A 27,888-nucleotide genomic window follows, 5' to 3' on the forward strand; every position below is an offset into this window, starting at 1 on the left:
TGCAGTTGGTGCCTCTCCTTGGGGTATCTTGGGCCTCAGGGATAAGGAATCAAAATATCTTTTCATTAGGAAAACAGGGCTTGTGTGGAAGCTTGAACTGGGAGGGTGTCAGAGGCTGTGAAAGCAGGTGGCCTGTTCTGCTAGAAGTCATCAAGTGGCTGCTCTGATCTCAGATCAGAAATGAAGTGCCTGTTTCTGTGAGCAGGTGAAAATACCCCAGGATATGGTCAGATTTCTAAGAAATTTTGACACCTACTTACTCTGTTTCTTTCCTTATCTCCCTCCAGCAATCATAAGTCATGTGGAACACCTTTTTTCATGGAATTGAGCTGCAGGTTGAAAAAACCTCTGCAGTAGATTGTGAGCAGGTTGCTGCTTTGACTTTTCAATTTATATCACTGAAGAAAAATTTTATTAGTAAAATCTTGGGCAACTCAGCAGTGGATTTTTAGGCTCTGACTGGGTGCCTGGAGCTGCATTTCTTTGAACTGTCTTCTAGAGGAACTGCAGCTGTATAAATGGATGAAGACTGTGGAAAGAAACTATAAATATGGCTTTATTAAGGTGGGTTTTTAAATCAAAGTGACTTTTTGAAATATTTTAATGAACCCTAAAAACTATTTTGCAGTTCTTTCCAACAGTTATGTTACTTTTCAGCAATGGAAGAGGAGGGGGATGTTAGTGAGGGAACTGTGGCCATTGCATCTGTGGCAATGGATGGGGCTGGACAGAAAATTTAAAATGTCCAGGGGCTAGAATGCCTCTTCTGCTACTAATTTGCATGGTGTAAAGTGTAGCCAGGTTTCACAGGGATAGAGATACCACTGGGATGATGCTGGGGAGTGAGGAATCTGGGGGCATTTGGGACATTTCCTGTTGCCCTGCAGCTTTTTCAATGGGCAGTGGTGGATTGTGATTTACCAGGAATGTGACAAACCTACTCAATGTATGTTTTCCTTGTTGGAAGTAAATTGAAAACAGTGATTTAGCACATAAAAAAATGTGCAAGCATTGCTTGGTGATGGTTTAGTGCCTTCTATTCCCCTTATGTCCCAGAGAGTTTAGGATCTGTGCCTAAGTGCACATGGCAGGTATCAGAATTCCACAAGCCAGCTGGTCCTTGGTGTTGGCTGTCCTGGGAGTTAATGGTGGGCTCAGTAAGAACCACTGAACTGTGCTTCCTCAGCAGCTGGGAGCTGGGAAACGACATGTTGGGACTTCACATCAGAAAAGACACATTATCCCAGCTTAAATACACATCTCCACATCCCAGTGACTCCAAACCTGGCTTCAGTGAACTCCAAAGGGACTTAAACTGAAACAGGCAGAGGTGGAGGGATATGGGTGGTCATTGGAAAGTCAGGGCTGAACCTCTGGCAGTTCTGTCTTGCTTGTTCTCCACCATAACATTGTGTCTTTGAGGAGAACACTGGGACAGGTTCCTCACTGAAGGCAAAGGCCACAGCATGAAGGAGATAATTCAGAGAGCTGCTCAGTAATATTCCAGGGTATAGAAATCGCTGTGATGGAAGCAGTTTTCCTCTGGGTGTGTGCACATGTACATGTCTGTGTAAATGAATGTGCAAAAGGAAAGGCACTGGAGTGCATCATCCAGAGGTGGTCTGAGCTGGGATTTCCACTCAGCAGAGCCTCGTGGGGAAGCTTTGTAGCAACTACAGTGTTCTGTTTGAGGAGGCAGAGGTGCTCCAGATACACGGTACCATCGTGGTAAAAATGGTTTTGGCACAGAGGTAACCACCTCTCTTTTAATTCAAGTGTCACATTTTACCCACTTGCAGTTTCCTGCTTGTATGTTTTGGCTTTTGCCCAGCACCTCGGGCTATGTGTGCTCATCTGGTTTTGATAAAACATTGAACTTAGACAATACATCTTCTTGGACATTTCTTCCCCTTAGATTCAAGTGTGATACAAAGCAACCAGTACTTGATCAGTAGCAGACACTGTTTTTATCAAGCATTGTTGGATGTTCATTAGCCATGAAAGGATTGCAGAGAAAACTTGCCACAGGACAGGTTGGTGCTTCTCCTTCCTTAGCCACCTCAGTGGCTGCCTGTTGGGTGCTGTTTTGAAGCCCATGTTCACACACCAGGCTGCAGTATCCAAGTTATTTGGCTGGTGTTTATCTTGCCTCTTTTATACTCTTGCTAGTCTGCTAAGAGAGATAAAAATGCCCATGAGATTTTGAACAGTGGCAGATGAATGGGAGTAGTAACCTCATTAAAAATCATCTCCTTATCCTGACATTTAGGTAGCATTTGAGAATGCAGTGCAGTAAAATTTTGGGTGAAAAGATGAATAAAAAATAGCATTTCTCATGCCCAAGGAGCACGTGTGGTCTCTGATATGAGTGTGAGTCACTCAGCCTCTGTGACACACTTCATATCCCTGCTGTATGCAAGGAAAGGATGTACCACATCCATGTTTATTGGGCAGTGATCTGAAACGTGAAGAAAGGCATTTATCTCACTGAAATTCATCTGTTTGTCTGTCTCCTTTTCACCAGTCACCTGGGCTCCCCTTGGAGGAGGGAGAAGGAGGGATATCTCCAAAGGCTGAGCATCCCTGCCTGGCTTGCATGCCTGGCAAGCACTCCAGAGGTTGCTGTGTCACCACATGGTGTTAGTGGTGCTCAGTGAGCTTGGGATTGCTGCTGTGTCCCTCTGTTAGCACATCCCTCGTGGAGAAACTGCCTAAATTCCAGTCCCAGGGGAGTTCTGCCTTGCAGCAGGGCACCGTGCTGCTGGGCTGGGCAGGAGCTGCTGCTGGGCATCCCTGGAGCTGTGGCAGGACAGCAGCTCCCACAGCCCTTCCTGTGGTGCTGATTGTCACTGCTGGCTCATGGCTCTTCCAGCAGGAGGGAAATGGGTGACACTCCATGAAAACCTTCTGGGTAAGTTGGTCCTCATGCTGTTGGGAAACCTGAGTTGCACAGGGAGATAAAAGACACTCAGACTTGCAGAGCAGCGTTGTCAGAGGCTTTAGCCTGACCTCAGGCTCTGACAGACGTGTTTATCCAGCATGAGATAGGCTGGAGGCACTGCACAGACCTCTTTGTTCTCAGCTTTTTTATCTCTTCATGTCTCATCTCCCTTCCTTCCCCTGGTGGACTGAGATGAAAGCTGTGTGCACAAGTTTCCTCAGAGCTCCAATTTAAATACCTCATCCTTGGAGCATATGGGAGGGTTGAGCCACTGAAGCTATTCCACTGGAGGGTTACAGTCCCAGAGCTTTTTTTTTTTGTCTTGTTTCTGGGATTATGGACATCCAAAACTGAGATTGAACACTTAAACTTTTATGGGAAAGGCTGGTAGAACTTAATGTGCTCTTTGGTTTTCAACAGATTTTTGCTCAATGTGGAACTGAGCTTTGCCATCTTGCTGCAATACTATACTCCAATAAATAAATGCAGTAGAATCCCATTTAATTTGTATGAGTTGCACTCCCTAAAATCCTCTAGGCTATTTGAACAGATTACAAACCAAACCCCAGAATTTCTCCCTAATTTTCCAGCTGTGCAAATCCATTCTTGGATATTAAAAAGACTAAGTCTCATTATACATTTTCTGTCTCCTGTATCATGACCAATTTGCTAGAAAAATCAAAGATCTGGTTCTTGGAATGTTGTAACTAACAAGTGTTTTTTTAATCATATCTTAATCCTCAAAGGCAGGAGATAATTCAAAGTAAGAGCTGCCTGCAGGTTTCTCAGTGACACTGAAATACCTGATAGACCCTCACTAAATCTGTCTCCAGGTCCAGGGATTAGAAGGCAGCTGACAATTTTCATTAATGATACGTAGGATGAGGGGGAAATCCAACTTACACTCCCTGTATTGGTTGTTGTGATGATTGAAATGTGGTTTTATTTTTGCCTTTATCACATGTACATGGAAAAGAAGAAATACATAGCAGAGGTTCCATTTTTTTTGGAGTGTCACTCATCTGAGCCATCTCCGGTGTAAAAAATGAAGTTGCTTTTACAGAAACCATACAAAACCATTGTCAGGGCTTATATGAAATACTGTTGTGTCCTAATAATAACTTCTAGCTGAAAAATCTTGGCATCCTGCAGCTTAGGAAAGGGTTTTAAAATTCACCTTCAGTTTTTGGGCAACAGGCAAAACATGTGGCTCTGTTTAGGAGCTATTTTCGTTAAAGCTTGACAATACAGAATGATAAAATACAGCTGCATTGTTTAAACTTTCAATTTAATTTCTGGTTTGGGTCCAAGCTGTTTCATCAATATGGCGCCATTCATTTCAAAACAAAGCCCTTGGAAGGGTCTCCATTACCCCACCATTGATCAAGAGGGTGTTAAAATGTAGAGCCTAATTATGTTCCTGGCCTGTTTGGAATTCCAAAATTGGATTTTTATAACTGTCAAATTTGCAATCAGGGTAACTTTCCATGACAATTAGTCAGAATTATTAGTGCTTTCCTTGCCAGGGAGTTACAACTAATGGTGGTGGCTCACTTTTCAAGGCTCAGTTAGTGTCAAAGGGAACATATATCTTACAGAAGAGCCATTTGACTGCAAAATTATCTGCACTGAACTGCACCCGAGCCTCTACTACTGTTACAGTCATTTTTATCAGTCCTCTAGGGCTGAGTTGTGGCTACAACCTCTACTGCAAGCCCTGCACATAGAATTAACCACTGGGTTCTGCCTTGTTGCAAAATGGGACTCAAGAAATTGTGACAAGAGGAAGTTCATCTGTTTATCACATTGAGTATTTCACTCAAGCTTACCTTGGTGAGGGCTGGTGCTCAAAAGGTTGCTGATTTTGGTCAATTATTGCTTTGAATCTTTCAAATGAGCAAAGCAGAAACATGTGTACAACCTGTCTGAGGAAGGCTAAATCCTCTCGGCCTGATATCTGACTTGTATCAGGAGCTAAAGCTCCTGTCTGTGTGTAAGGTTGAGTTTGTGCTGAACTAGAGATGTTTGCCCAGGTGGGAATTCCTTCCTGATACAGCTCTACAAATGTTATACAAAATATTCAAGGGGAAAAATCAAGAGGAAAACAGCAAAAAGTTAAGCCAAACCCAAAGACATCAAAGCTGAGGTTCTGACCCCTTGCAGTCTTATGCAGTACTTTGCAGACACGTGGTTTCTCTTCAGCCCAGATCCTGGTCCATGAGGGTATTTGCTCCCAGGAGGACAAACACTGGCAGAAAAGAGCAAATACTGACCCTTGTCTCCTGTGCAACATCAATTTTGGAGGCATCTGTTCAAGATGCAGATGACCTTCTGATATCGACAGATTTTTGTCATCAGCTTCAAGCTTTTGATGGAGCAGTGACTGTGAGAGCTGCCTGGCTGTGGCAGGCAAAGACCACATCTCCAACCTTGCATGAATTAAATGAGCTCAAACCAGCCCCATGTGCCTGCTCCTCCTCCCACCCTGTGCTGCCCTTTCTGTCCCACTGCCACAAGTGGAACAGCCACATGGCTTTGGAATTGATCTCCTTGAAAAATAATCAATTGCTCTTTCCAGATTGGGTTGTTTTTCATCTTTCTCCTTCTTATCTGGCAGTTTCCCTCTGTGAGGTGCAGATACTCATTCTAAAAGCAAAGGTGGCAACTCAAACCAGTCAAACTGAAGCACAAGTGCCAAACGATCACCTCTGGATTTCCTCAGGCAGTCAGAGTCTGCCTTTTTCCTCTTAAGACATCTCTTTTTCTCTTAGGACATATTTTTTTCTCTCTTTTTTTTTTTTTTTTTTCCCTTAGAACGCCTCTTTTTCTCTTAGAACACTTGGAACATCTCTGTGTCCACTGACATATATTTACCTGGACAGTTATGTGATTGTTTTTGACAAAAAGATCTGGAATTTAGCTTTATTGATACAAGTTCCAAGTTGCTCATACCCCTAATCCTGCAGAACATTTGCCCTGGAAGAAAGAGGGATTGTACTCAGTTTTGCTTAATTAAATCAACCTAAACTAATTGTCAGCTAATAAAATAGTGTTGGTCAGCTCATAAAACAGAAATGAAGATTAAAAGAGCAGTTGCCATGAACAGGTGGTAACTCTGTTTCCAAGTTAGACCACATTACTCTCTGGCACAGAATCTCTGAGAATACCTCATATTCCAGTTTTTTTTCAAAAAAATGTTTATGAAACTTATAAAATATAGAGCTCATTTTATAACCAATTTTCTATCTCACCTGCCAAGAGCAATGGGGGTTGAGCCAGCACAAGGCGGATGCAGAGCTTTAGGCAGAAGTCCAGAAATGGATTCTCTGCACAGGGGTGTGGAATACATTTCTACCTTTGACTGGCCTTTCTCTTGCAATTCTTGAGATTTAATTTTTTCTTTCTTGTTGTTATTACAGAGAAGACCTAGTAAACATTTTTTTAATGTCATTGATCTTGACCTGACACTGTTGTGCAGAGGGAGAAACTTTCTGTCCTCGCTGTTTGACTCTAGATGGATCTTGAGCTGGTTAACAGGATCCCTCTGGATTTGGCCTTTAGTATTTTTGTTGACTCTGCAGATCTTGCAGAAGGCATTAAACGTTTATGTAATTTAATCTGGAAAGGACTAAACTGGAATCTTTCTCTGCTTCTCAAAGTAGAAGCAGAACTCGGTGGTTTGAAGTTGCTGTTAATGGTTGAATGATGAAAGAAAATTTATTGCATAGTGATTATTCTATTATGTGGATAAGAGCACAAAACCATGTGGTTTTGAGCATTTTGTTATGGCTTGCAGGTAATGTTTATGCTCTGTAGTGGTGCAGGGCTTCTAGCACCAAAGAGACTTGCCATTTTCTGTGACCACCCATTCCCAAAAATCTCATGCAGGATGTGCTTGGTTGATCTTATGTTAAGTCCTCAAATGTGAAAGACAAGAGTAATTTTTTTTCCCCTTCACTGAGTATCAACAGCTTGATGCAGCTCCCCAGGCTGCACTGACAGCCTCAGAGCAAAGGGGAGGCTTCTGCCAGACTTGGGGTTAAAATGTGGAGCTTGATTCGTGTTTCTCTGCACTCCCCTTGCAGCTGATGTGGCCAAGGGTAACCAGATTTTAGGCTCTTTGAGAGGTGGCTGTGCTGGTACCTGACCTGGATAAGAGAAGAGAAGAGCAGGACATGAGGAGAAGGATACAGATCTGCCCTGCTGCTGTCCTGGGAGGTGGAGAAGGTGCTGGAGCTGCATCCCAGTCCTCAGCTGCAATCCTGTGGCTGCTGTAGCCACAGGGTGGGTGGGACTGGTTTTCTGTAAAGCAGGGCATTACTGTGGCTTGCTGCAGTCTTAAGGCAGACCTATAAAAAGAGGGAGGAGATTCAGACACCTGCCACATCTGACAGGATCCAGAGCTGGACTCTGTGGAGGGAGGTTTCTGTGGGAGGCTGGGACTGCCCTGTGTGGTTCCTGCTGCAAAAGTGCTCCTGGCCATGCTCACTCAATGAATGCCATGTTTTCTATGCTTGCACTTCAGTGGCCCTGTGATCCAGCCAGGATCCAGCCTTAGGATGTGTCCCAGACCCTCCTGCCTGCTCTCTCAGCCCAGAGATGGGCTTGCAGCCAGAGCTGACACAACCTGGAGGCCCCTGGCACTGGGGATGCAGGAAAGGCTGCAGCACAGCCATCCCCTTGTCCCCACAGCATTTCCTAGAGGCAAATGCTGCTGCCTGGCTCCTGCTGCTCGGGGTGGTGGGAGGAGGAGTGCTGTGAGCTCACGGTTGCTCATCTTATTAAAAACATGGTAGGAATTTATGGCAACATCCCCTCAAGGATCTGATTTGCCATGTCCTTGCTGAATGAGCATCACTGAATCCCAAATCTTGGATTAAACTAGCTGAAAAGATTCCCCACACTGGCAATCCTGTGAGGGTCTTGGGGTCAGATCCTGCTGAGACGGGATTTCTTTAAGGGAAAGGGAATAAGATAGTGCTGGAGTTCATTCTGGGCAGGTTTCTGTTCATCCACATGTCCCAGATTTACCCAACATTATGAAAACATCTGCTGGGAGTCACACCAGCAGTCAAGTCTCTATGTATTTTCCTCATAGAAAAGGTTTAGGGGGAATGTAAAACTGGCTGTGGGACTGGCCTTGGCCCATTATCACTGCTTGTGTGCTTTAAAGCTTGAGTGACGCAGCAGAGCTGGAGGGAAGTTGAAGTATCATCCTTCAAAGAAATGTGTGTGGGCTTCAGTGACTCTGTGAGGGTCCTGAGGGACTCCAGACATTGTCCAGATTTGCACTGGTGAAAATGCACCAGCATCTCCTGTTCCTCCCAGTGAGGATGAGAAGGAGGACCTTGAGCAAACTGGCTGCTCAGCTTCCCAGGCCTTTGAACAAAACCATCCAGGACCCCAAACTAACAAAAAACACATTCAAAGCAATTATCTGATCTTGTTTGGTTGGTTTTAATGTGATGTTTCTAGACACTGCTACAACAAACACACTCTTGTAACAGTTGTTTGCAGTTAGTATCTTTAAGATGGTTTTATGTGTGCTGATCATGACTAATATCCATCACTTCAGTGGGACTGTCACCCTCCACTGCTGGGGGAAGTTTTTCCTACTAAGACAATTATTTTCTCAGCTTGTTTGGCATTTTTCTCTTTCCTTTTATTACCCTTTTATTCACAAAACACAGATACTGATTTGCTCATATATTTCCAGATGAAAGTGCTTTGTGGTTCACAGGCTTAAATAATTAGGTCTTCACAGACCTCAGGCTGGTTATAAAGGCAATTGGAGTCATCATCTCTGGCTTTACACTCAGAAACAGAAAAAGTCTGTAGAGGGAAGGTGATCAAACCAGCTGAGAAGCTGTCTTTGGCAGAGCTGGGGGCAGACACCCCTCTGAAGTGTGCTCTGTTTTCCCAAGCATTAGGAGATGTTACTGTGCCCGTACTGCTAAAGGCCTTCCCCCCACCTTGATTTGATCTCTTCTTGTCACAAACATAATTTTTAGCACATGCACCAGCTGCTGGAAAGGTGCTGGATTCTTCTCCCCAGGGCTCAGCCAAAACAACAGCAGCTGCTCTCCCTCCTTGCACCTGGGACCATTTTTCCCCATTGTGTGTGATGGAAGCAGCGACTGCCATTACCCCAAAAAACCACCCCAGATCCAACCCCTGCCCCTTCTACACTGAGCCAGAGTGGATGCTGCAGCCTGTTCCCTTCAGGAGGTTTTTCTGAGGTTGTATTTCTTGGAAGCATCATCTCCAGAGGAGGCAGGGGCTGTTTTAGGGCTGTTTCAGCCCTTGGGAGGGGCCGGGGCTGCTGCTGGCACAGGGGCAATGGAGGCACTTCCATTCCTCACCAAGTTGTGCTCTGCCAGCTGAGTGAACTTTTCCTGTGCAGGGGGAGGGTTTGCCACGAGCCCGGTGATAATTCCTTGTCTCCCCCCGCAGGTTCCTCTGGCCGCCAGCTCGGCTCCTTTCCCAGCCAGGACCGTAAGTGGGCACCACGGGCTTCCCGGAGAGCCAGAGCCCCCAGCACCCCTGGGGGAGGGGGTCTCTGCCAGCCAGGGATGTCCTTGGCTTGTGGGAGGGGAGGGGGGGTCTGTGAGTCTCTGCCTGCTCTTTGCCTCAGTTTCCCTCAGGGAGCTGGGAATGGCCTGCTTCTCTCTGGGGACTGCCCAGGTGGCACCTGATGAGTGCCTGGGAAGGGCCATCCTGCTTTCACTTTCCTCCTTTCTGCTTGGTTCACTGTAGAGAGGACACCAGGTTCCTGGGGCTGTCTCAGGGTACCTGTTGTGCTGTCCTTGCCATTAAAACTCATGCCTCTGTTACCCCCAACCTGCTCATGCTTCTCAATCTTTTGGGGTGGGATGCTGAGAAGAGCCAGGAACGGGGTTACTTGATGAGGTGAGTACCCAGAGGGAGGGTGGCTGTGGATTTATTTGCAGTTGCAGGCTCTCCTGTGAGGAGAGAGGTTCCTCAGCCACTGGCATCCAGCAGCCTGGTGTCTCCTCATGTCTGAGTGTGTTGGAACAGCCTCTCCTGAGGAAACCAAAATGGTTTTAAAGGTTGAAAGGGAATGAAAGGTGATTTGTTGCTTGCTGGTGTGTCTCCAAACCCATGTCAAAAAGTCACTTGAAAGTTCTCTGGTGCAGATGCAAAAACACAGCCAAGGTTTTAAATCCCAAAATGTATCTCCAGTGATGGTTAATCAGTGAGAAGCAGGAATTTATGTGGCAGTCTTTGTGCCTGATGGCCACATGCAGGTTTTGTGGTAGATGAAAATCGTGGCAGCTCTGAAGCAGCACATGCTGAGTTATCCCAGGTGCTGGGATAGGCAGTGGTGTGACAGGGCATGAGGAGCTCTCACTGCTCTGCCTCTCTGCTCTCCTTGCAGAACACACACTCACCAGAAAAATCCGTGTCTCAACAGCCCAGAAGCTCCTATGAAGCCTCAGGTTAGGACAAGCCCCAGTCTTGTGCCCCACCCTCTATGGAGTTGTGCTTCTTGCTGTAGCTGCAGTTCATTTCTGTGTGCTCTGGCCAGGGGTGTCACAGCAAGTGCTGCTGATTCCTCATGGAATGTTTGTTCAGGCTGGAATTGGCCCTGGGTCCCAGGCACAGCTGGAGGAGTGGGAAGCAGCCAAGCAGGGCAGAGAGGGCAGCCTGGGAAGGATCTGTGTCAAATCTGCAGTGCTGCATCCCTTGGCTGAGACCCTGAAGATGCCCAACACTATTCCCAGTGCTCACCATGGAGACCAGAGATCATTTGGAATTTATAACAACTTCCTTGAAATTCTTAGTTCTTACTGTATCAGGAAAAAAATCATTGTCTGAATAGAGAAGCCAGTCCCAATCCTTCTGGGAGGGAATGATCCTTCAGTTCTTGTTTCTGTCCTCATTCCCTTTTCTGGTCTCTGCTGTGGTTTGGGGTGCTGACTCCCCCCCTGTTAACTTGGGCATGTCCTGGCACACAAATGTTCTTTTCACCACAGTGACCCTCATGCTGGAGCTGCCATGTGGGGGAACTGATGGCGTGTCCAAGGACACATGGGAAAGTACTGTGTCAGCAGAAATTATATCTACATTTTCTGCAGTCCTCATTATTGATCCTGCCACAGACCACTCTTAATTCTGGATTGTCTTTTTAAAGTGGTGATTTGTTTCCTTAAAACTTTGTGCTTCAGTTTCTCCCTTGGTGGCTGTGCCCTTTTCAACATCTGTCCTGTTGGGTATTCACTTCAGGCAAGGTGGGCAGGTAATAACAGTGTTATGTTTACCTCTGGGAGGCTTCCAGGAGTGTGAGCTGCTGCTGTATTTCTCAAAGGTACAGGAAGGTCTGGGTGTTTTCTTTCACACTGCAATGTTCCTCATGGGCTCCTAAGCACTGCAGTACAGAGAGATCTGCAGATGCTTCTGGCTGCACTCAGGCACCTCCAGCCCTTCCCAAGGTGGGTGTCTCTGCCTGGCCTTTGCTATTGGCTGTTTCTGAGGCTTCAGCCCATTAGAAACTTCAGTTTCAGAGAGTGAAGTGGAATTTAAACTATCTGAATATAGTCCTTTGTGTCAAATCAAATGATTTGTTAAAGTGAGGCCAGATTTGTGGGGAGAATCAATCTTTTTTATTAGATCAACTGATGTGGAAAAAGCAGACAAACTTTCAGGCATATTAACCCTTCTGTTTGCCTGTGTTTGTATTGCAAGAATGAAGAGACCTGTGTGCCAGGGGAGGCTGTGCTTTCACTCTGACTGTTCCTCAACAGTCCTGGTCTGAACACAGGGATGGGTGGTATTTTAGGTGTGCTTGTACACTTTTTGGGGGAGAAAGACTCCTCTCCCTCTGTGTTTGGACACTAGATGTTAGTACAGAACAAAAAATGGGCTCTGCTCTGCAGCTGACTCATTGTGCAAGTCTGGGGCTAATTACTGAATCCCTCTGTGCCTCGATTTCCATCTGTAAAATGTCACAGATGCCCACCATTCATAAATCGCTTTCAGATTTCCAGATGAGGTGCTGTGTAAGTGTAGAACAGCATTAGTTTATGCATATTGTGCTAGAGGATAATACAAACCACATGCAGCAGAGGAGCCTCACAGATGTGTCTCTTTCCACTGCAAAAGGCAAGGTCTGATGATTTAGCACAGCACTAATTAGACTAAAATAGGAGATTGCTTTTGTTCTGATGCAATTGTCACCATTAAAGTCCTCATTTCCCAATGGTTCTTGGTAGCCCAGTGCTTCCCTGTTGAGGAGAGCCTTGCCTGTGGAAGCACAGCATTTCCAGCACCCCCTTGCCCTCATTCCACACCTCTGGAAAGGGACTGGGCCATGGTTTGGTGGGAATGTGCATCCTGCTTGGCCTCCAGCTGCACTTAGCATGTTTTTTGCTGGCATTTTCTAATCTCCAGGCAGAAGCATTTCCAGTGCCATTCCTGGGTGTTGCACACACAGGAATCCCCATTTATCGATAAGAAAAGCTGTTCCCATGACTCTGGGCGAGCGAGAGCCTGGCAGCTGTTCAGCATTAAGTCAGTTCTCAAAGTTTAAAGGATTTGTGGGCTGTGATGGTTTGGGTTCAGGCAATTAACTCTGGTGAAGTGCCTGAGAGTGTCTTGCAGACACATTTCATGGAGAAAGATGAACTTAAACAGTTAAGAGCTTTGATTTGATGAAGTGCCCTCAAGTTTCTGTATTGTGCTGTTGGGGCTAAACTCTCAGTGGGTACAAAATCCAGGAGCTCTCTGACTGCAGGAGAATTATGGTTGTTGCTTCCCATTGCAATCTGGCCCCGTGCTTGTTTTAAAGTGCCAAAATCACCCCTGTTGCCAGTGGCATCACGTGGCAGCAGGCACCAGTGACTGTGCATCGGCCTCTAAAGCTCGAGCTGTGTCATTTCAAAGCCCTGCTTGGAGCTCATTTGCCAGTGAATTGTTGCCTGGTGCTCAGGAGTGACTATTGATGGTGTGGGGTTGGAGGATGGAGGTGCCTCTGGAGGTATCCAGTTCCTTCATGGTGTATTGTAGGCAAATCTGGGTTTGTCCATTTTGGACTCACTGGCTCTTCTCCCTGTTCCTCATCAGTGCTCAGAGGGAGGGTCAAAATTCATTGTCCAAACCTCCACAGCTGTAAGAGTAACATAATATTGAGGCAGAGTGTGTGGGGTGACAGGCGTGGGAGAGGAGATTGGCTGACACCCAGCCTTACCCAATGCTTGCCATGTTCCAGGAGAAATCTCCCCAGATTCATGGGTCTAAACTTGCCATTTAAGGCATTTTTAAGGAGAGTTTCAGGGTGGAATCATCTAGAACCACAAAAGGAAGCTCCTCAAACTGCCACCAGCATGAGGTCTCTTAGGGGACGTTGGGTCCATGTCACAGGTCAGAGAAAGTTCAAATGGGAAAATGGTGATTAAAGGCTTGGTCCCATCAGAAAGTGAATAGATCCCCATGTTTGGGAAGTGTTCAGTGAGTTTTGGATTAAAACAACAGAGTGCAGAAATCCTGGAAAACATTTTGATTATGAATATCCTTTGATTTTTCAATCTGAAATGTGTTGGAGGTGTGGCTTCTTTAGAAGAGTTAAAAATCTGAAGCTGAAACTGAAATGTGTCTGGCTAAGCCCAAGCAGATATTTCCTTTACTAATTTTTCTTCACCCAAAAGTTAACAAGGCAACAACAGAAAACAAACCCAAACAAAAAGTGCTTTGCACAGCTCTGTGCTCAGCACTAATGGGATGCAAGTGTTACCTTGTTCTTCACGTTATGGAGACCAGAGGATGTGAGGGATTTGCTGGGTCCCCTGAAACCTCAAGGTCCCTGGGTGTCCTGGAGAACAAAATCACAGCTGCAGAGGAATGTGGAAAGGATTCCTCTTCCTGCTGCTCTGATCTGTAAGGAGCACTGCTGAGCTCAGGGGGATTTAGATAAATCCAGCAAGGGGTAACGAGAACATCAGGCAGAGTGAGGGTCCTTGAGGGTGTCCTGTACCCCTGAAGCATTTCAGCCCAGCTCCCAAGGGCTCAGTGGTGGTCACTGTGCAGGGCAGGGCTGTTGGATGAGAGCTCTGGGCCCAGGGAGTGGGGGAGAATGGACAAACCATGGTGGGGTAAAACCTGAGGCTGAAATGCTGACATGGGAAATTGAACCTTTGCAGAAGTGCCCCTGGCAATAGTAACAATAACAATCATCATCATCATCATCATTGTCATCATCATCGAGCATTTACTGGAGAAAGAATGTGCAAATGTAGTATTTTGATGCTCACTGAGCCAAATTCTTCTGAATTCTGACAATCCTTTTCAGTGGCTTAAAGAGTTGTTTTCCTTACTGGTCTTTCAGCTGATTTTTTGTCTTGGCTAAAGGAAGCCAGTGGTAAATGTTCTGGATGAGGAATAAATAGAGCTTGACTGAGCATCCTGAATGTCACACGTTTGTGGGTTACAGGGACTGTGCAGAGAGGAGGTGTCCAGCCCTAGAGCTGCCCTGCAGCTTTGCAGACCCAAGTAATAAAACACAAAGCAGGGGTAGAATTTGAGGTCAGAAATCCCAACTGGAAACAAGATGCTTATTTCCTATCCAGTGGTTAACTTTGGATGCAGTTCACTAACGAAACCTTGGTTGTCTGGCTCTGGAGTGTCTTTATGAAACACAAACCCCAGCTCAGCACACGTTGTTTGGCTCGAGACTGTGAGAGATTCCCTGACCTGCATTACACAGGTGCAGAACCAATATTGTGAGAGTCCCTGCAGACTCCACGGTGAGCCTGATTCAAATGTTTCCTTTTGTCCTGTCTGCTTCCTTATTTCATGTTACACTGCACCATATTTTGACTGCATTTTCCCCCTGATTGTTCCTCCCAGCAGGGAAAAGCAGTCTGGTTTGTAAGGATGTGAAGCCATCTCAGTGTGAGATGAAGTTTGGAGTGGAGTGGAGTTTCTGTGCGTTCTTCACTGGGGTCAGGTCCCATGAAGTTTCTCTCCATGTCACAGAGCAGGGATTGAGGGAGAAATGAGTTTAGTTCAACGATGGTGGTATCAGAAATGGGATTTTGGCATAGTGAGGACTGGAGCAGCTGTAGGAGGAGTGTTCTCCCTTGGGAAGGAGCCCCAGGCCCTGTGGACATCGTGCCCTCAGCTCCTTGGCTGGAAAGCGTGTGTCCCTCTTTTAATTTGGGAACTTCATCTAGTTTAAATTCACCCTGTCTTGCTGTGAGAGGTTTGTAGATACATATTGTTCATCCACCTTATTTTCTGTCCTTTTATTTGCTTTGTCTGCTCCAGCTGTGAACCAGGGGAGGGCTTGTTTGATGCATTACCAAAATTATTGAGTAGCCCCAGTGCCACCAGCATCACTTGGAGCTGCAGGGTCAGCAGCTCCAGGCAGCCAGGCTTTAGCAAACTCACACTGGACAAAATCTTTGTTTTCAGGGTATCTTCAGTCAGGCTGCATTAATGAAATATCCTTGGTGCTTGTAAAAATAAAGATAATGCATTTCTATCCAAACATGTTGCATCACAAGCCAGCCATTCCCTGCTAAACCTTCCTCTGGCAGATAGAGATGGATTGGACACAGATCTCACAACTGATGGTTGCCTGTGAATAAATGACCCTGATCAAATTCCAAACACTGGTGGAGCACCAGCCTCACCAGCAGGATGGGGAAGAGCACAAATCCCCAGGCTGAGAGGAATTATGGATAAAATTAGTGAATGTGCATGTGTGAAATCTTAAATAAAACAATGTGAGTGATGTGAGCTGTTTAAGAATAGACCTGGGTGAATAATGGAGGGGTTTTGGTTTGATTTGCCAAATTAAAAAAAAAAGATGGAAAGCAAAATGGTTTGGGAGAATCTGAAATGGAAAATTTTAAGGTTTTGACACAGTGTAATAACTAAAATATGGGTTTTGAGTCGACCAGAATTGTTTCTTTTGACCCAAGCGAAACCATTTATTTTCACTTAAGACTATTTAATTTCTTCATTTATTTTTAATTCAAGTGAGCTTTGAAAAGAATGCTATTCAAACCTTAAGGCTGAAACATTTAATTCAGAAGGTATGAAAAATCATTTAAGGGAAAGACCTCTAGAGATAATATTGCAAAACTTCTAAAAATTTCACCCATTTTTTTTCACTTGAAACCATGTACCAAATTTTGTGTAGCTTTTTGAATAGCAGTTGTTGCTCCAACAACTTGGAGGAATTTGCATTTTGAGCTAAATTTCCTTTCCACTCAGTTTTATTGAGGTTTTTTCTTACAGACATTTCAAAGTCACCAAATATCATGATAATGAAAAAATATTTATTGTTTGTTTATGAAAAAAATAAAAGCCTTTCCCTCTTTAAGAAGGAAAAGAAGAAAGTAGACACAGAAATGAAGTATGAACACTTTACAAGCGGAAAAGGATCAGATAGCAGTTCTCATAAGAAAGGAAATCTGAGCTGCTTTTTAAAGATAGCCAGTAAAGTTAAGGGTAAGGGTTGTTATAATAGAGATATGAGAGACATTACAAATGGGGGAATTTTGGCAGTGGTTGGGGTCTTGTTGCAGAGATGGTGAATTATCTGGAATGAAGGTAAAAAGGCAAAAATATTCTGGAGGTGTTCTGTTTCATATTGATAGGCAACCTAATAACTCACAATTTCCAGGTGAAGATAAAACATTCCAGCCTGCAAAATCCTGATGTGAAAACTGTGGGAAAGAGCAAACCCTCTTTGGTCAAAGAAACCATCTTTAAGTTTCTCTTAGACCATCTAAAGTTTTTTCTGAGCTCCAGGCTCCCGTGGGAGATGTTTTAATTGTGCTGATGACCAGGCTGAGTGAGATGTCACGGTGCTCTGGCTGTCCCAGTCTGGAACCTGGGTCACACAATGGTCTGAGCTGGAAGGGACCCTGAAGGATCATGAGTCCCACTCTTGAGTGAGGAGAAGGACATGTGGTGTGTAAATGCAGGGTGAAAGGTGGGGCTGTGGCTCAGGCACAGGGATGTGGAGCATGCAATGTGTGCAGCTCAGCCAGAACACAGATTCTGTGCAGCTGGACATGGGAAATGCTGGGAGGAGGAGGCTCTGAGTGCACAGCTCTTCTCTGGGTTGGGTGACTTGGCCTTTCTGTCCCAGCATCAGGGCTCTGACAGTTCCTGCCCAGAAGAGCCCTTCCCTTGCCACTGTCATTGCCAAAAGGGGAAGAGGAGGGACAGGCACTGATCTCTCCTCTGTGGTGACCAGTGACAGGATCTGAGGGAATGGCCTGGAGCTGTCTCAGGGATATCAGGGAAAGGTTCTTCCCCAGAGGGTGCTGGCACTGCCCAGGCTCCCCAAGGAATGGGCACCAAGGCTGCCAGAGCTCCAGGAGGGTTTGGACACCACTCCAGGGATGCCCAGACTGGGATTGTTGGGGTGTCTGTGCAGGACCAGGGGCTGCACTGGATGATCTTTGAGTCCCTTCTAACTCAGGATATTCTGTGATTTTACACACAGCAAGTAAATATCAGGGCAGTAAACAGAGCAGTGATGCTTAATGATGCTACACTAAACAAAACTCAGAGAGCTTCCCCTTGCAGAAACAGCTCCTGCTCTGGCTGTGCTGGGACTGGAGCTGTGGGAACCTTCCCCTCTGCAGCTCTCCAGACCTTTGATTCCCAAGCCTTTCCTCTTCAGGCCAGAGGCTACTGGGTGGCAGAGGTGTCCATCCCCTCCCTGCCTGCTGTCAGCCCTCTGCCTTTCACTGCTCAAACCCTGCTGCAGAGCTGCACACACAGCCCACTCTAAACAAGCACAATTAATAAAACCTATCTAGCCAACATCTGACTCTCATTAGAGGAAATGTGTTGAAAAAACAGATCCCAGGTTGGCTGTGATTTATGGCTTGGGCCTGCTATCCTTCACAAGCACTGGCGAAAGCTTTTGCAAAGGGCCAGAACATAAACTACTTAAGGAAACTCAGTAACCATGTAAAAAGGCTGGAAGGGTCAAATCAGACAAATTAAAGAGAGGTGGAGATGCAAGCCCAGGCTGGCTGTCCCCCAGCTGAGGGCCACCTAGGTAGGCACAGAAGATCTGTGTTCATATTTCTGCTGTGGAATTTGACTTGAAATTCCTCCTGTGCCAGTGTCAGAAAGTGTCACTGTTCTTTTTCTGGCTAAAGTGTGTGTATGTGTGTGGCAGTAAGGGGATGGAGGGATCTGTGGTCTGGTGGTTTCTCTCAAGAGTGTCAAATATAACATCAGTGCATGAGATCCTAGGTGCTCACTGAGTTAATTGTGCTTCATATTTCCCTTGGGAGTTTAGAGCTCATCCTTTTCTCTTTGCAAAGAAACGTGGTTGACTGGGTGAATTTAGTTCTTCCAGTTTTGCCCTGAGACTGCTCTGAACTTGTCCTGGTGGAGTGTGTCTGCTGAGAAAAGCTGGTCTGCTTGACAGACAAAATGTTCTTCCAGCTGGACCTTCTGGAGTGTGTGGCACTGTTCTGCCAGGGCAGTGCAGCCCGAGCCGTGGCTGTGGTGGTGCAGGAGCTGCTCCAAGCAGAGCTGGTGCTGCACAGTCAGAGCTGCTGGGTTGAGTTTCACACAGTGAAGCTGCTGCTGCCTTCCCAGTGCTCCAACATGGGCTGTTGGCAGCTCTGGTTTGCTCCCCTGCCCTGGGGATAACCCAGCCTGCCCTCTTTGGCCATGGCCATGGCTGACTTTATTAGATGTTGTATCACAAGAGTCAAGTTATTTCATTTGTTTCTCTGTATATATGTTACATTTGGTCCTTTTTCATCCTTTGACCTTGGATCCTTTACAGGTTCTTTACATTAAACTAACAATGGATGAAAGGAAAGTGATCCTGGGAGGAGGGAAGTGTGTTGTTTGGAGTGTGAGCAGGTTGAAGCATGAGCTGCAGATGTGATTCTCATGTCCCCGAGCCTGCCTGCATGCTACGCCCCATTGCATTGCAAGGTTGAAGTTTCTTGTAATAGCAAAATATGGTCTTGAAAAAAACTGGCTGCAAAGACTTTATTTGTTTAAACAAAGGCTTTGTGATTCCAGAATTCTCTCCCCTTTCATATGCTATAAACCACCTCCTCCACCTCCCCTCTGAAACACAAATTTTGGAGCAATCCATCAAGAAAAAGAGAGACAGAGCCTTGATCCCTTGACTTCAGTTGAGCTGTGCAATTTATATCTACTGAGCATCTGGCTGTAGGGAAACCAAAAGCTCTTTTAATATTCTGCAGAGACTCTGGGTGTACAAATGAGTGTGGGCTGTCAGAGCTGAGAAATGGGGCAGAAGTGCCAAGAGGTTTCTTTGCCTTTTCACACAAAACTGACCTGTGGCCCCATGGTGAAAGCTGGGCTGGTTCTTCTTTTACTGCCCCCAGTGCCACTGTGATAATTGTGCTGAAATCATCAGAGCCCGTTGGTATCAAGCTTTTACCACACTTCTCTCGTTAGGATTTAACTGAGGAGTTTGAAGACTTGTGGGGCTTTCAGGCTTGAGAAGCTGAAGTGTGCAAGTATTTAATAATGAAATTATGCACAGCAGGAGTTAACAAAGCAGGAGTGCCAGGTTAACAAGGTACCCAGAGTCATCATTCACTGCTTTAGGTCACTCACAGGGGTGTATCCAGACTGGAAGCTCAGGCACACATCTCATGTCTGTTGGCAAAGTTGCGGCACTGGAGGCTCATCTTTAATCAAAGATGGGTCGAACATATCAACCTTTGTGTCAGGGTTAAGGGGGTCACAGCTGGTACAGAGTACCTATGAAGTCTTCCACGTCTCCTCTGCATTAGAATTTTCCATCCTTCCAGTTGCATTCCAGTTGAAAGGAGGAATGGGAAGGGAAGAGATGTGCTGGGACAGTAACTGTGAGACATTGTGGAGACAGACTGGCTGTCACAGGATATGCTGGTACTGTCTCATGTTCATTATCTCACTTATTTATCCTCCCTGCTGGAATATTTCTAAAACAAATCCTACCATGTGTTTTGAGGTTGGGATTCATAGAGTGAAATCACAACTCCTTTCTCAGAGTTTAGCTGGAAAAATACAAATCTGCCAACTAAGAGTAGAAGGGAAATAAACTGTGGTTCTGTGTAGCAACAAGTGATGGATATCTGCAGATATGGAAAACGTCTGCTCTGCAGTCCCAGGTCAGAGAGTGTGTGCATTTGCCCCACTGTTATATTTGTTCCATGAGAAATAATGATGTGAGATTCTTAAGCTCTTTTTAATAACACAGATTGCTTTCACCCTGATCAGAAAATTCAGCTTCACAGTCCCAGGCCTTGGAACCACGAGCCATCAAGACACTAAATACTTCAGTGCAGCGTGGTTAAGGAAGATATTTATTAGCTTGATTTGTCACCACCATTCTGAGGCTTTCTGCAAGGACAGATGTGGACCCCAGACCCTGAACAGGTCCCTGGTGTGTTGTGAGGGAGCTTTGAATGGAGTGTCTGACACTGCAGCCCTGAGCATTCATCTCTGCCTTTGAAAGCCTTGTCTGCCTGTTGGTCAGATAAATAAATGTCACATGGATTTGTTGGCAGGACTCTTGCCTTAGTAAGGTCTTCTGCATTAGGAATATCCACTTCCTTGATTATTTAAATGTCTTTTGGGCCCAGTCTAAGTACCTTGGGTGTGGATCTGGGTTTCCAGGCATTTCACAACAGAAAGGATCAGAGATCAAATCCAGCTTGAACTGAAGTAGTTCTCTTTCTGACCCAAGCTGTGTTTTCTGCCTGTTTCAACACCCCTGACATGAAGATCATATTAGTACAGATGTCACATGCAGCAACCCTGCTGGTTTATCTCCTCTTCTGTCACTTTGCCCATTTAAATCAAACCTTTCCTGTTGCAAATGCACCTGAGAGGGCTCTTTGAGACACTCTTCAAGAGCAGAGAGAGCTGCTGGACTGGTGCTGTCCCTGAACCTGTCCTTGCCCTGGGGAGCTGGTTGGTTCCCCTCTGCACAGGGGTGGTAAAAACCCTTTTTTAATGAGCTGAGCTCTCCAGAGGGACCTTAAGTGGTCAGTCCATCTCAGAGATGCAGGGATGGTTTCCAGACAGTTCAAGTCAGTCTCTCTAAACCTGTGGGAGTTACTAATATGTGCAAGCCAGCAGAAGGGAGAATAGGACTCTATTTTATTTGCTCTGTAACACATCTGATGCATCTTTTGGCTCCTGAGAGCAGTGAATTTATTCAGTCTTATCTTTCTGTGGGGATGAGCAAGATCAAAAGCCTGAAGCCAGTTACATACAGAAACTAAATCCCTGTTTCACACATCACAAGCAGATCCAGACCAAACAAGCCTCACCCATTTCCTTCCCCACAGGACAGTGCATTTATGGCACTTGTATGTTCATGGGTTAATTCAAGCCAAAAAATATTGCCCAGGATCTATTGTAGAAAATCAAAATGAACAAAAATAAAAACAAAAATAAAGAAATGTTATTTGTTATTTGCTGTTGGGTAAAAGAAAATCCATGTCAGTATCAACCTGTGAGGAAATCCTTCCATCTGAGTGTTCCTCAAGCATCAGATGTTTTGTCTGCAAAATCTTGTGTATTATGAGGTGGAATATCTATGTCTGGCTCCTTTGGGAAGCTACACAGCTCCTCATAGAGGGCCAGTGTGAGAATTCCTTTGGAAAGTGGATGTAGGGGGTTGCTGTTAGCACTCAAACAATCTTTTTAGCCTGTAAATCACCAGGGTGGAACAGCCCAGCTTCCTGTTCTTCCAAGCCATGCACTCAAGTCTTTGTGTGGCTGAGAACCACCAGGGCATGCAATGTGCTCCATAAAGCCAGCAAGAGACTGGAGGGGTCCCCTGGGGGACCTTGTGCAACAGGGGACAGGACAGGGGAGAACAGCTGGACCCAAGTGTTGGGGTGTTCACTCAGACCAAAATCCACCTTCACCCATTCCTCGCCATAGGGGAGCTGTGGGCTCCCCGAGATCTCTGCATCACTGCAGCCTCAGCTGCTCCTGAGCAGTCTGGTAGGGGCTCAAGAACTACAGGTCAACATTCCCAGCCCTGTGGGAACACCAGAGTTAAAAACTTCCATGGCCAATCAATGACAACAGGCTCTGGCCCTTAAGGAGCACAAAATGCACACAGAAATGGATTTCTCCTCTATGGGGCATGAGCTGTGATTCATCACCTGAATATGGATGGTTTGTCCTCTGAAATGCTTCATGCTGCAGATCATTTTCCCTTTTTGAGAACTGCTGGGCTCCAGAAGCCATGTGAGGTGAGGGGTCCAGTGTGGAAAGCTTCTCTGAGAGCTGGGAGTGGGCAGTTCCACTCTGCTGCAAAGTGCCTTGTTGATTAAATCTCTGTTCAGGGCTTTATCCTCCTTCACTCACTTTAAAATTGCTGAGATGAAACCAGAGGCAAAGCAGCAGGCCTTCTGTTTAGATAAGGAATGTCCTTTGGAGGGAGCAATCACTTTAACCTGCACTCAGAGCTCATTCTGGCAATGTTTGCTCTCGCTGAGGCCTCTTGTCAGGACTCCTTTGGTGGCTGCTGAGTGTCTGCTGCTCCTCTGCAGCAAAGTGGATGGAAACCACTTCATGCTGCAGTTCTGGGCTGCATCAGCCCTCAGATCTGCCTTGGATTTCCTGGGATGGATGCTTTGTCTCATTTGTCTGGGAGTGGTAACATGGCCTGGGAGCCCAGGGATGGAGCAGGACTCCACACAAATGGCATTTGTGTATTCATTGCTTTCCTTGGTATTTTATCAGGAAAATAGTAGAGGAGAGAGAATTAAATGGAGATTGTGCAGCCTGGTGTCGTGTGAGGTGGAAGCAGGTGCCACACCAGCCTGCACCAGTGGCAGCACGAGTGTCTCTGCCTATGACAGCAGGGCATGCTGGTTGGCAGCAGGAAAAGTCTTAAGACAAATTTTTATTTCATCTGCCTTCTGCATATTGGGAGCTTAATTTCACACTCTGCCCCACTAAACATCCCCAAACAAGGTTCATGTAACGTGGCTGTGGCTGGTGACCTGTGCAGTGAATATGAATATTTTTTTTTCCCCCATTACTGATCTTGACCCACTTTTCCATGTGCCTTGGATCAAAGGGATCAGCCTGAAGCTGTGGATGGACATGCAGAGCCCCTGGCAGTGTCACAGTACTGTGTTTTGTTCTCTCTAGAATGCATGAACTGCACCAGGCTCGCTGATATGACCGAGAGGCTGAACACGCTGGAGGCCAAGGTAAGGAGCTGCCTTTATTCTCCTCTTTGACCAAAATTTCCAAAAGTTTCTGGTGAAAAACGTGTTGAGTTGGCAGGTCTGGAGAGATCAGGTGCCTCTTCTCTCTGTGGCAGTGGTTCTGCCCCAGAAAATCAGACATTCTTTGCCTCTAGCCCTGCTCCTTCCCTTCCCATGTGGCTGCATCCCTGCCTCAGTCCTGCTCCTCCAAAACAAAGCTCAGAGCTCAGAAATACCATGCCATGTGTTGCCATCATGTTTATTTGTCACTGCTTGCCTGTCACACCTGCCCTCCCTCTTCTCTGCTGTATTTCTTCAAGTGCAATCCAGTCCTGATTTTTTATCCCTTTTCTGAAGGATGGGAGGCTCTCATAGTTTAGTGGAGACAAATATTAGGGGGAGACCTTCACATTGTGGAGGGTTTTTTTTTTTCTTTTCCTACAAATAGTTTTAATTTCTACCTACTGGGATTCAGATAAATGGTTCCAGCCTAGCAACAAAGCAGCTGAGTCAGCATTCCCCTTTGATCTGTGGTCCCTCCTGTGACAGCCCACTCCTTGCTGTTACTTATCATGCTTTGGTCCCTTTAAGGCATTTACTGCTGTTATTATTCATTAACTGATGCTTATCAATGACATGAAAGAATTTAGGGAGAAACCTTTGTGGAGGGAGGTGGTGGTTGTGTGGTGTTTTTGAGGCCAGTACATGATATTATGGTAATTTGGGAATTGTTTGTGCTGAAATGAAGTCTGGAGCCTCCTCAAAGCCTTCACAGTTATATTTCACCAGAGGAAAATGAAGGGGTGGGGGGAATGAAATTCTGGGGGCAAGATTGTTCGAGTGGAAACAACTGGTGTAGTGCAAAGGACAAAAGGGAGCTGGGTTTGAGCAGCAGGGGCAGTGCAGGAGAGAGGGGCTGGTGAGTGATCCCTGTGTGTGCATCCTGAATCCAAGAAAGACACAGGCCTGGCCTCAGAGAGATGTGAATCAGCCCTTCCCTCCCAGGCTGTGGCCAGCTGTACCTTTCTTCGCCTTCCAGGATTTTCTCTGTCTGGCTCACTGGAAAAGGACAACCAGAGACTGTCCTGACATCACTCCTCACTCTGCTGGCTTGTGCTGCTCAGCACTTGTGTGGGTCACAACGTGTAAGGACTGATGGCAGCCTCAGCTGGGGCCTGGCAGGATTCTGGGGAGAGGGAAGGAGGTTCCACCTGCCCAAATCCCTTTGGGAAGTCAGGCGGAGCGTGTCGTGTCTCTGATTTAGTGCTGCAGTCAGGCACTTTGTGTTGCTGTGATGGTTTTCCTCCTGACTTCCCTCTGCTCCCACACAGACCCAAGCTGGGAGCAAGGATCATCAAAGGGGTTTACTTTTACAGAGGAAAATGAGTTACTGCCTTCGTTTTTGAAGTACTAAAGACCATGTCTCTGCAAGGAGACCTTCTGCAGCACAGCCCAGCAAGGTCCTTATCAATCTTTTGGCTTCCACTTTGTTTGAAAAGCTGTGGATGCTTTGCAAAAAGTGACTGTAGCAATGAAACAGAGAGTGAAGCAACAGTACATGACTGCTGGTGCTGTGCACAAGAGAAATATGCTGATTCCCCCTTTTTTTCAAGGTTAATTTAAGTTCAGTTTGATCTCTGTAGCAATCTAATGAACTCAGTTGTTATTATTCAACAATAGCCAGCATCATTTAAAAGGTGCTTATGTTTGTGTGCTGCTGTCTGCATTCCTGCTCTGGATTTTGGAGGAAGATCCCTGTTTTGCTGGATGATCTGGATGGGAAATTGTCTCTCAGCTGTCCATACTGTCTTCTTGTAATTTCCCATTTCACCACCACAACAACCTGAAGCTGTTTTGAGGAACACAGGAGGGATGGGATGGGCACACACATCTCTGCCAGTGCCAGAGGCTGTTTCCCACTGGATTTTTACAGGTTTGTTCTGCAAAGGCAGATGTGGAATTTCATCTTCCCCACAAGCAGAGCTGGATTTTCCTGCCACAGTCCTGCTCCCTCTGGAGGGAGGTGAAGTTGAGGTGCTTTGCTGCTTTTCTTCTTTTGAATTTCAGCCCAGAGTGACCAAGGTGAGCCCAGAGGATGGCAGTGGGAAAGACCAGCCTGAGGTTTCTTCTTTCCCCACTCCTCTTCAGCTGTTATAGCAGCCCCCTGAAAAATGGGGATATAACCAGCAATGGTCTCATCTTTCTTATTACAAGGGTGAGCTGGTTCATCCAAATTGTAAGATCAGTGCCCAAATGAGGTAATAAAAGTAACCCTCTGCTTTTAGTAATATGAGAGTTGGATCAGAAGGTGAAAAGCAAAAATAAACACAGAGCAAATGAAATGAAAAATGACTCATGAGGGACCAGTGCTTTTATTGCCCTTGGGGAGGAGAGAGGCTGAGCTGTGGCTCAACTGCAGCAGAACCAGCTCTTCACGTGCCTCACACCTTCCTCAGTGCCTGTAGGAGGTGTTTCTGCAGGGAGGGAGTGAAGGCAATGGAATCAGGCTCCATCCTCATCTGTTTCCAGCTACCACGTTGTCTCCCCAGGATGGAATTCATGTGCTGGACACCAGACCCAGAGTGCCAGAGTTCTGAAAGCTTGATTGATGGTGAGCTCGAAATCCACAGAGCACAGGATCTCCATCAGGGAGGATGGTGACCATCCTGGGCTCCAGAACAAGAAATGGTGTGGACTGGAAGGAAACTACCCCTTCCCCAAGCCTCAACATGCCACCCCTTCTTTCTCTTGTGTGATATCTTAGTTTACACCCCCACAACACCTCTGACCCCACGGGAGCCTCATTGGTGGGACAGCAGAGCAAACCCTGCTTTTATTTCATAGCAAAGATTTCACTTGAGCCAGCACAACCCCTTAGTGGGAAGTGTGTTCAGCCCTTTCTGAATTTCCTGAGCCTGCTGCTGCCCTCCTGTGTCACAGGACTGAGCCCAGACAAACGTCGGGAACCCACGGCAGAGAGAGAGGCTGGAAAGGAAGCAGAGCTGCAGGCAGAGCTGCAGGCAGCTGCACACAAATTTCTGCTTATTTTGCTCACCCAGTTTCTCTAAGTAAGCAGCACCACAGAGCTCTGGGCAGCACAATATTAATCCCAGGTCTGGGTTGGAGTTGGAGCACAGTGCTTGATCTGAGCTGATCTAAGCCAGCTTTATCTCCTGACACCGCTCTTACGAAGCTCGTGGCGTTTCACTCACAGCTTTAATGCCTGGAGATAGCATTACATATCCAGTGTCTGATTGATTCATTGTGTGATTGATAAATGACATGCATAGTTTTTGCATGAAAACAGTCCCTGTAATGTGATTCCCCACACAGAAGATTCTGAAAGGTTTTAAAGAAAATCTTTGTACGGTGCAAAGAATTTGATCGATTCATTGCTGTTTTTCTGCAATCAGCCCATTTATTTAGGAGAGATTACCAACAGCACCTTCACTATCCATGTCTTTGGATGGTAAAGCATCATTACTTGGAGTTTTAATGTGATCATTGTATGAAATGTTTCTGTATTTCCCTCTTCTCCAGGGCAGTTACATGAAATACTGGCAGCTGTCTGGGATGTTTTATGGAGTTTGTCTTTCCTTTCTCTGATAGATAGTAAAACAATTCCCTGCTGTAGGGGAGAAATATTTGGAAGATAGCAAATGTTTCATGGTGCTGTGACATGGCAGAGAGATTGGGAGGGGAAGCAGAATTTCTTGGCTGTGGGGCTGCTGCTGGCTCTGCAGTGTGGACATGAGCAGTTGCTTGATACTTCAAGGACTTCCATGGATTTTCCCTGTTCTGTATGGGATAGCCACAAACAGGTATTTCCTTTCTCAACAGGAAGGTGTCTTACTTAATAATCCCTAAGGTTTCCTAATGGCTCTGTGCAGAATCTGTCCAGCTCCAGCAGTACATTGAATTTAAGGAGAATTTGGACTGTTTCACAGGTAACCATATAATAATTGGCTGGTTTCTGGTAGCAGCTACAACCTGGAATCAAGCCCTGTAAAATTTCTAATTTAACACTGAGTTTCTGTAGGTTAGTTAAAGACTCAAATATCCTTAAGAATAAAATGCAACTTCCTAACTGATTCTTACAAGGAGGAACCAAGGAAACATCTTTTTGTGTCTTCTCTGCCCTGATTCCCCTCCAGAAGGTTCCTGCTGAGGAAAGAGTTGCATTTTCCATCCTGTTTTTGGAAATCTTGTAGCAGTCTTAAGAACAAGAACTGTGCTACCTGACAGAAGCCTTTGGTCCATGTTTCTGTCTTCTCTGCATTATCTGATGACATCACTTCACTTTTGCTCTGCCCTGAGTCACTGCAATGACATCAGCTAGTGCTCCCCCCTAATTTACCAGTGCAACAAAAACTCCTCCTGTGCTAATTATCTTGTCCCTTTGGCCAAAGCCTCTCAGATGTTGTAAGTTTGAAGTCACACAGGTTCTCTCTGAAGTCACCCAGTCCTCAGATGCTGGCAGACACTTCCTGGATGTCTTTTGGCTTTTGAAACCAAGCACTTGTGTCTGTGCTGGATCCTTGTGTTCACAGGTCCCTCATTGCTATGAGAGAGAGACCATTCCCCATCACATTTTGTTAAACTCCCTGTTTAGATCTGTCTTGTTGAATGATTAAAAAACCCTTATATTGCCAAATAATTTGCTATGAAGAAAGATATGTTCAACAAGTTATGCAATTTAGCATTATTAATCAGCTTGTGTCTCCACAAGATCAAGGGAAT

The 27,888-nt window shown here is 45.8% G+C and overlaps 1 protein-coding gene across 10 annotated transcripts in view; it reads left to right on the forward strand.

The window, feature by feature from the left end:
- Positions 1-27,888, forward strand: part of COL26A1 (collagen type XXVI alpha 1 chain) — a 168,943-nt gene that overhangs the window by 109,072 nt on the left and 31,983 nt on the right. For 8 of the 10 annotated variants that reach the window (XM_033518891.1, XM_033518889.1, XM_033518890.1 and 5 more), the window contains 2 exons: positions 9,395-9,436; positions 23,090-23,151. In XM_033518891.1, the coding sequence (XP_033374782.1) occupies positions 9,395-9,436; positions 23,090-23,151 (104 nt within the window). The remainder of the gene's footprint in view (positions 1-9,394; positions 9,437-23,089; positions 23,152-27,888) is intronic. The other 2 variants (XM_033518886.1, XM_033518888.1) reach the window with 1 other exon arrangement.

The sequence above is a fragment of the Parus major genome, chromosome 19, assembly GCF_001522545.3.
Source record: "Parus major isolate Abel chromosome 19, Parus_major1.1, whole genome shotgun sequence".
NCBI lineage: Eukaryota > Metazoa > Chordata > Aves > Passeriformes > Paridae > Parus > Parus major.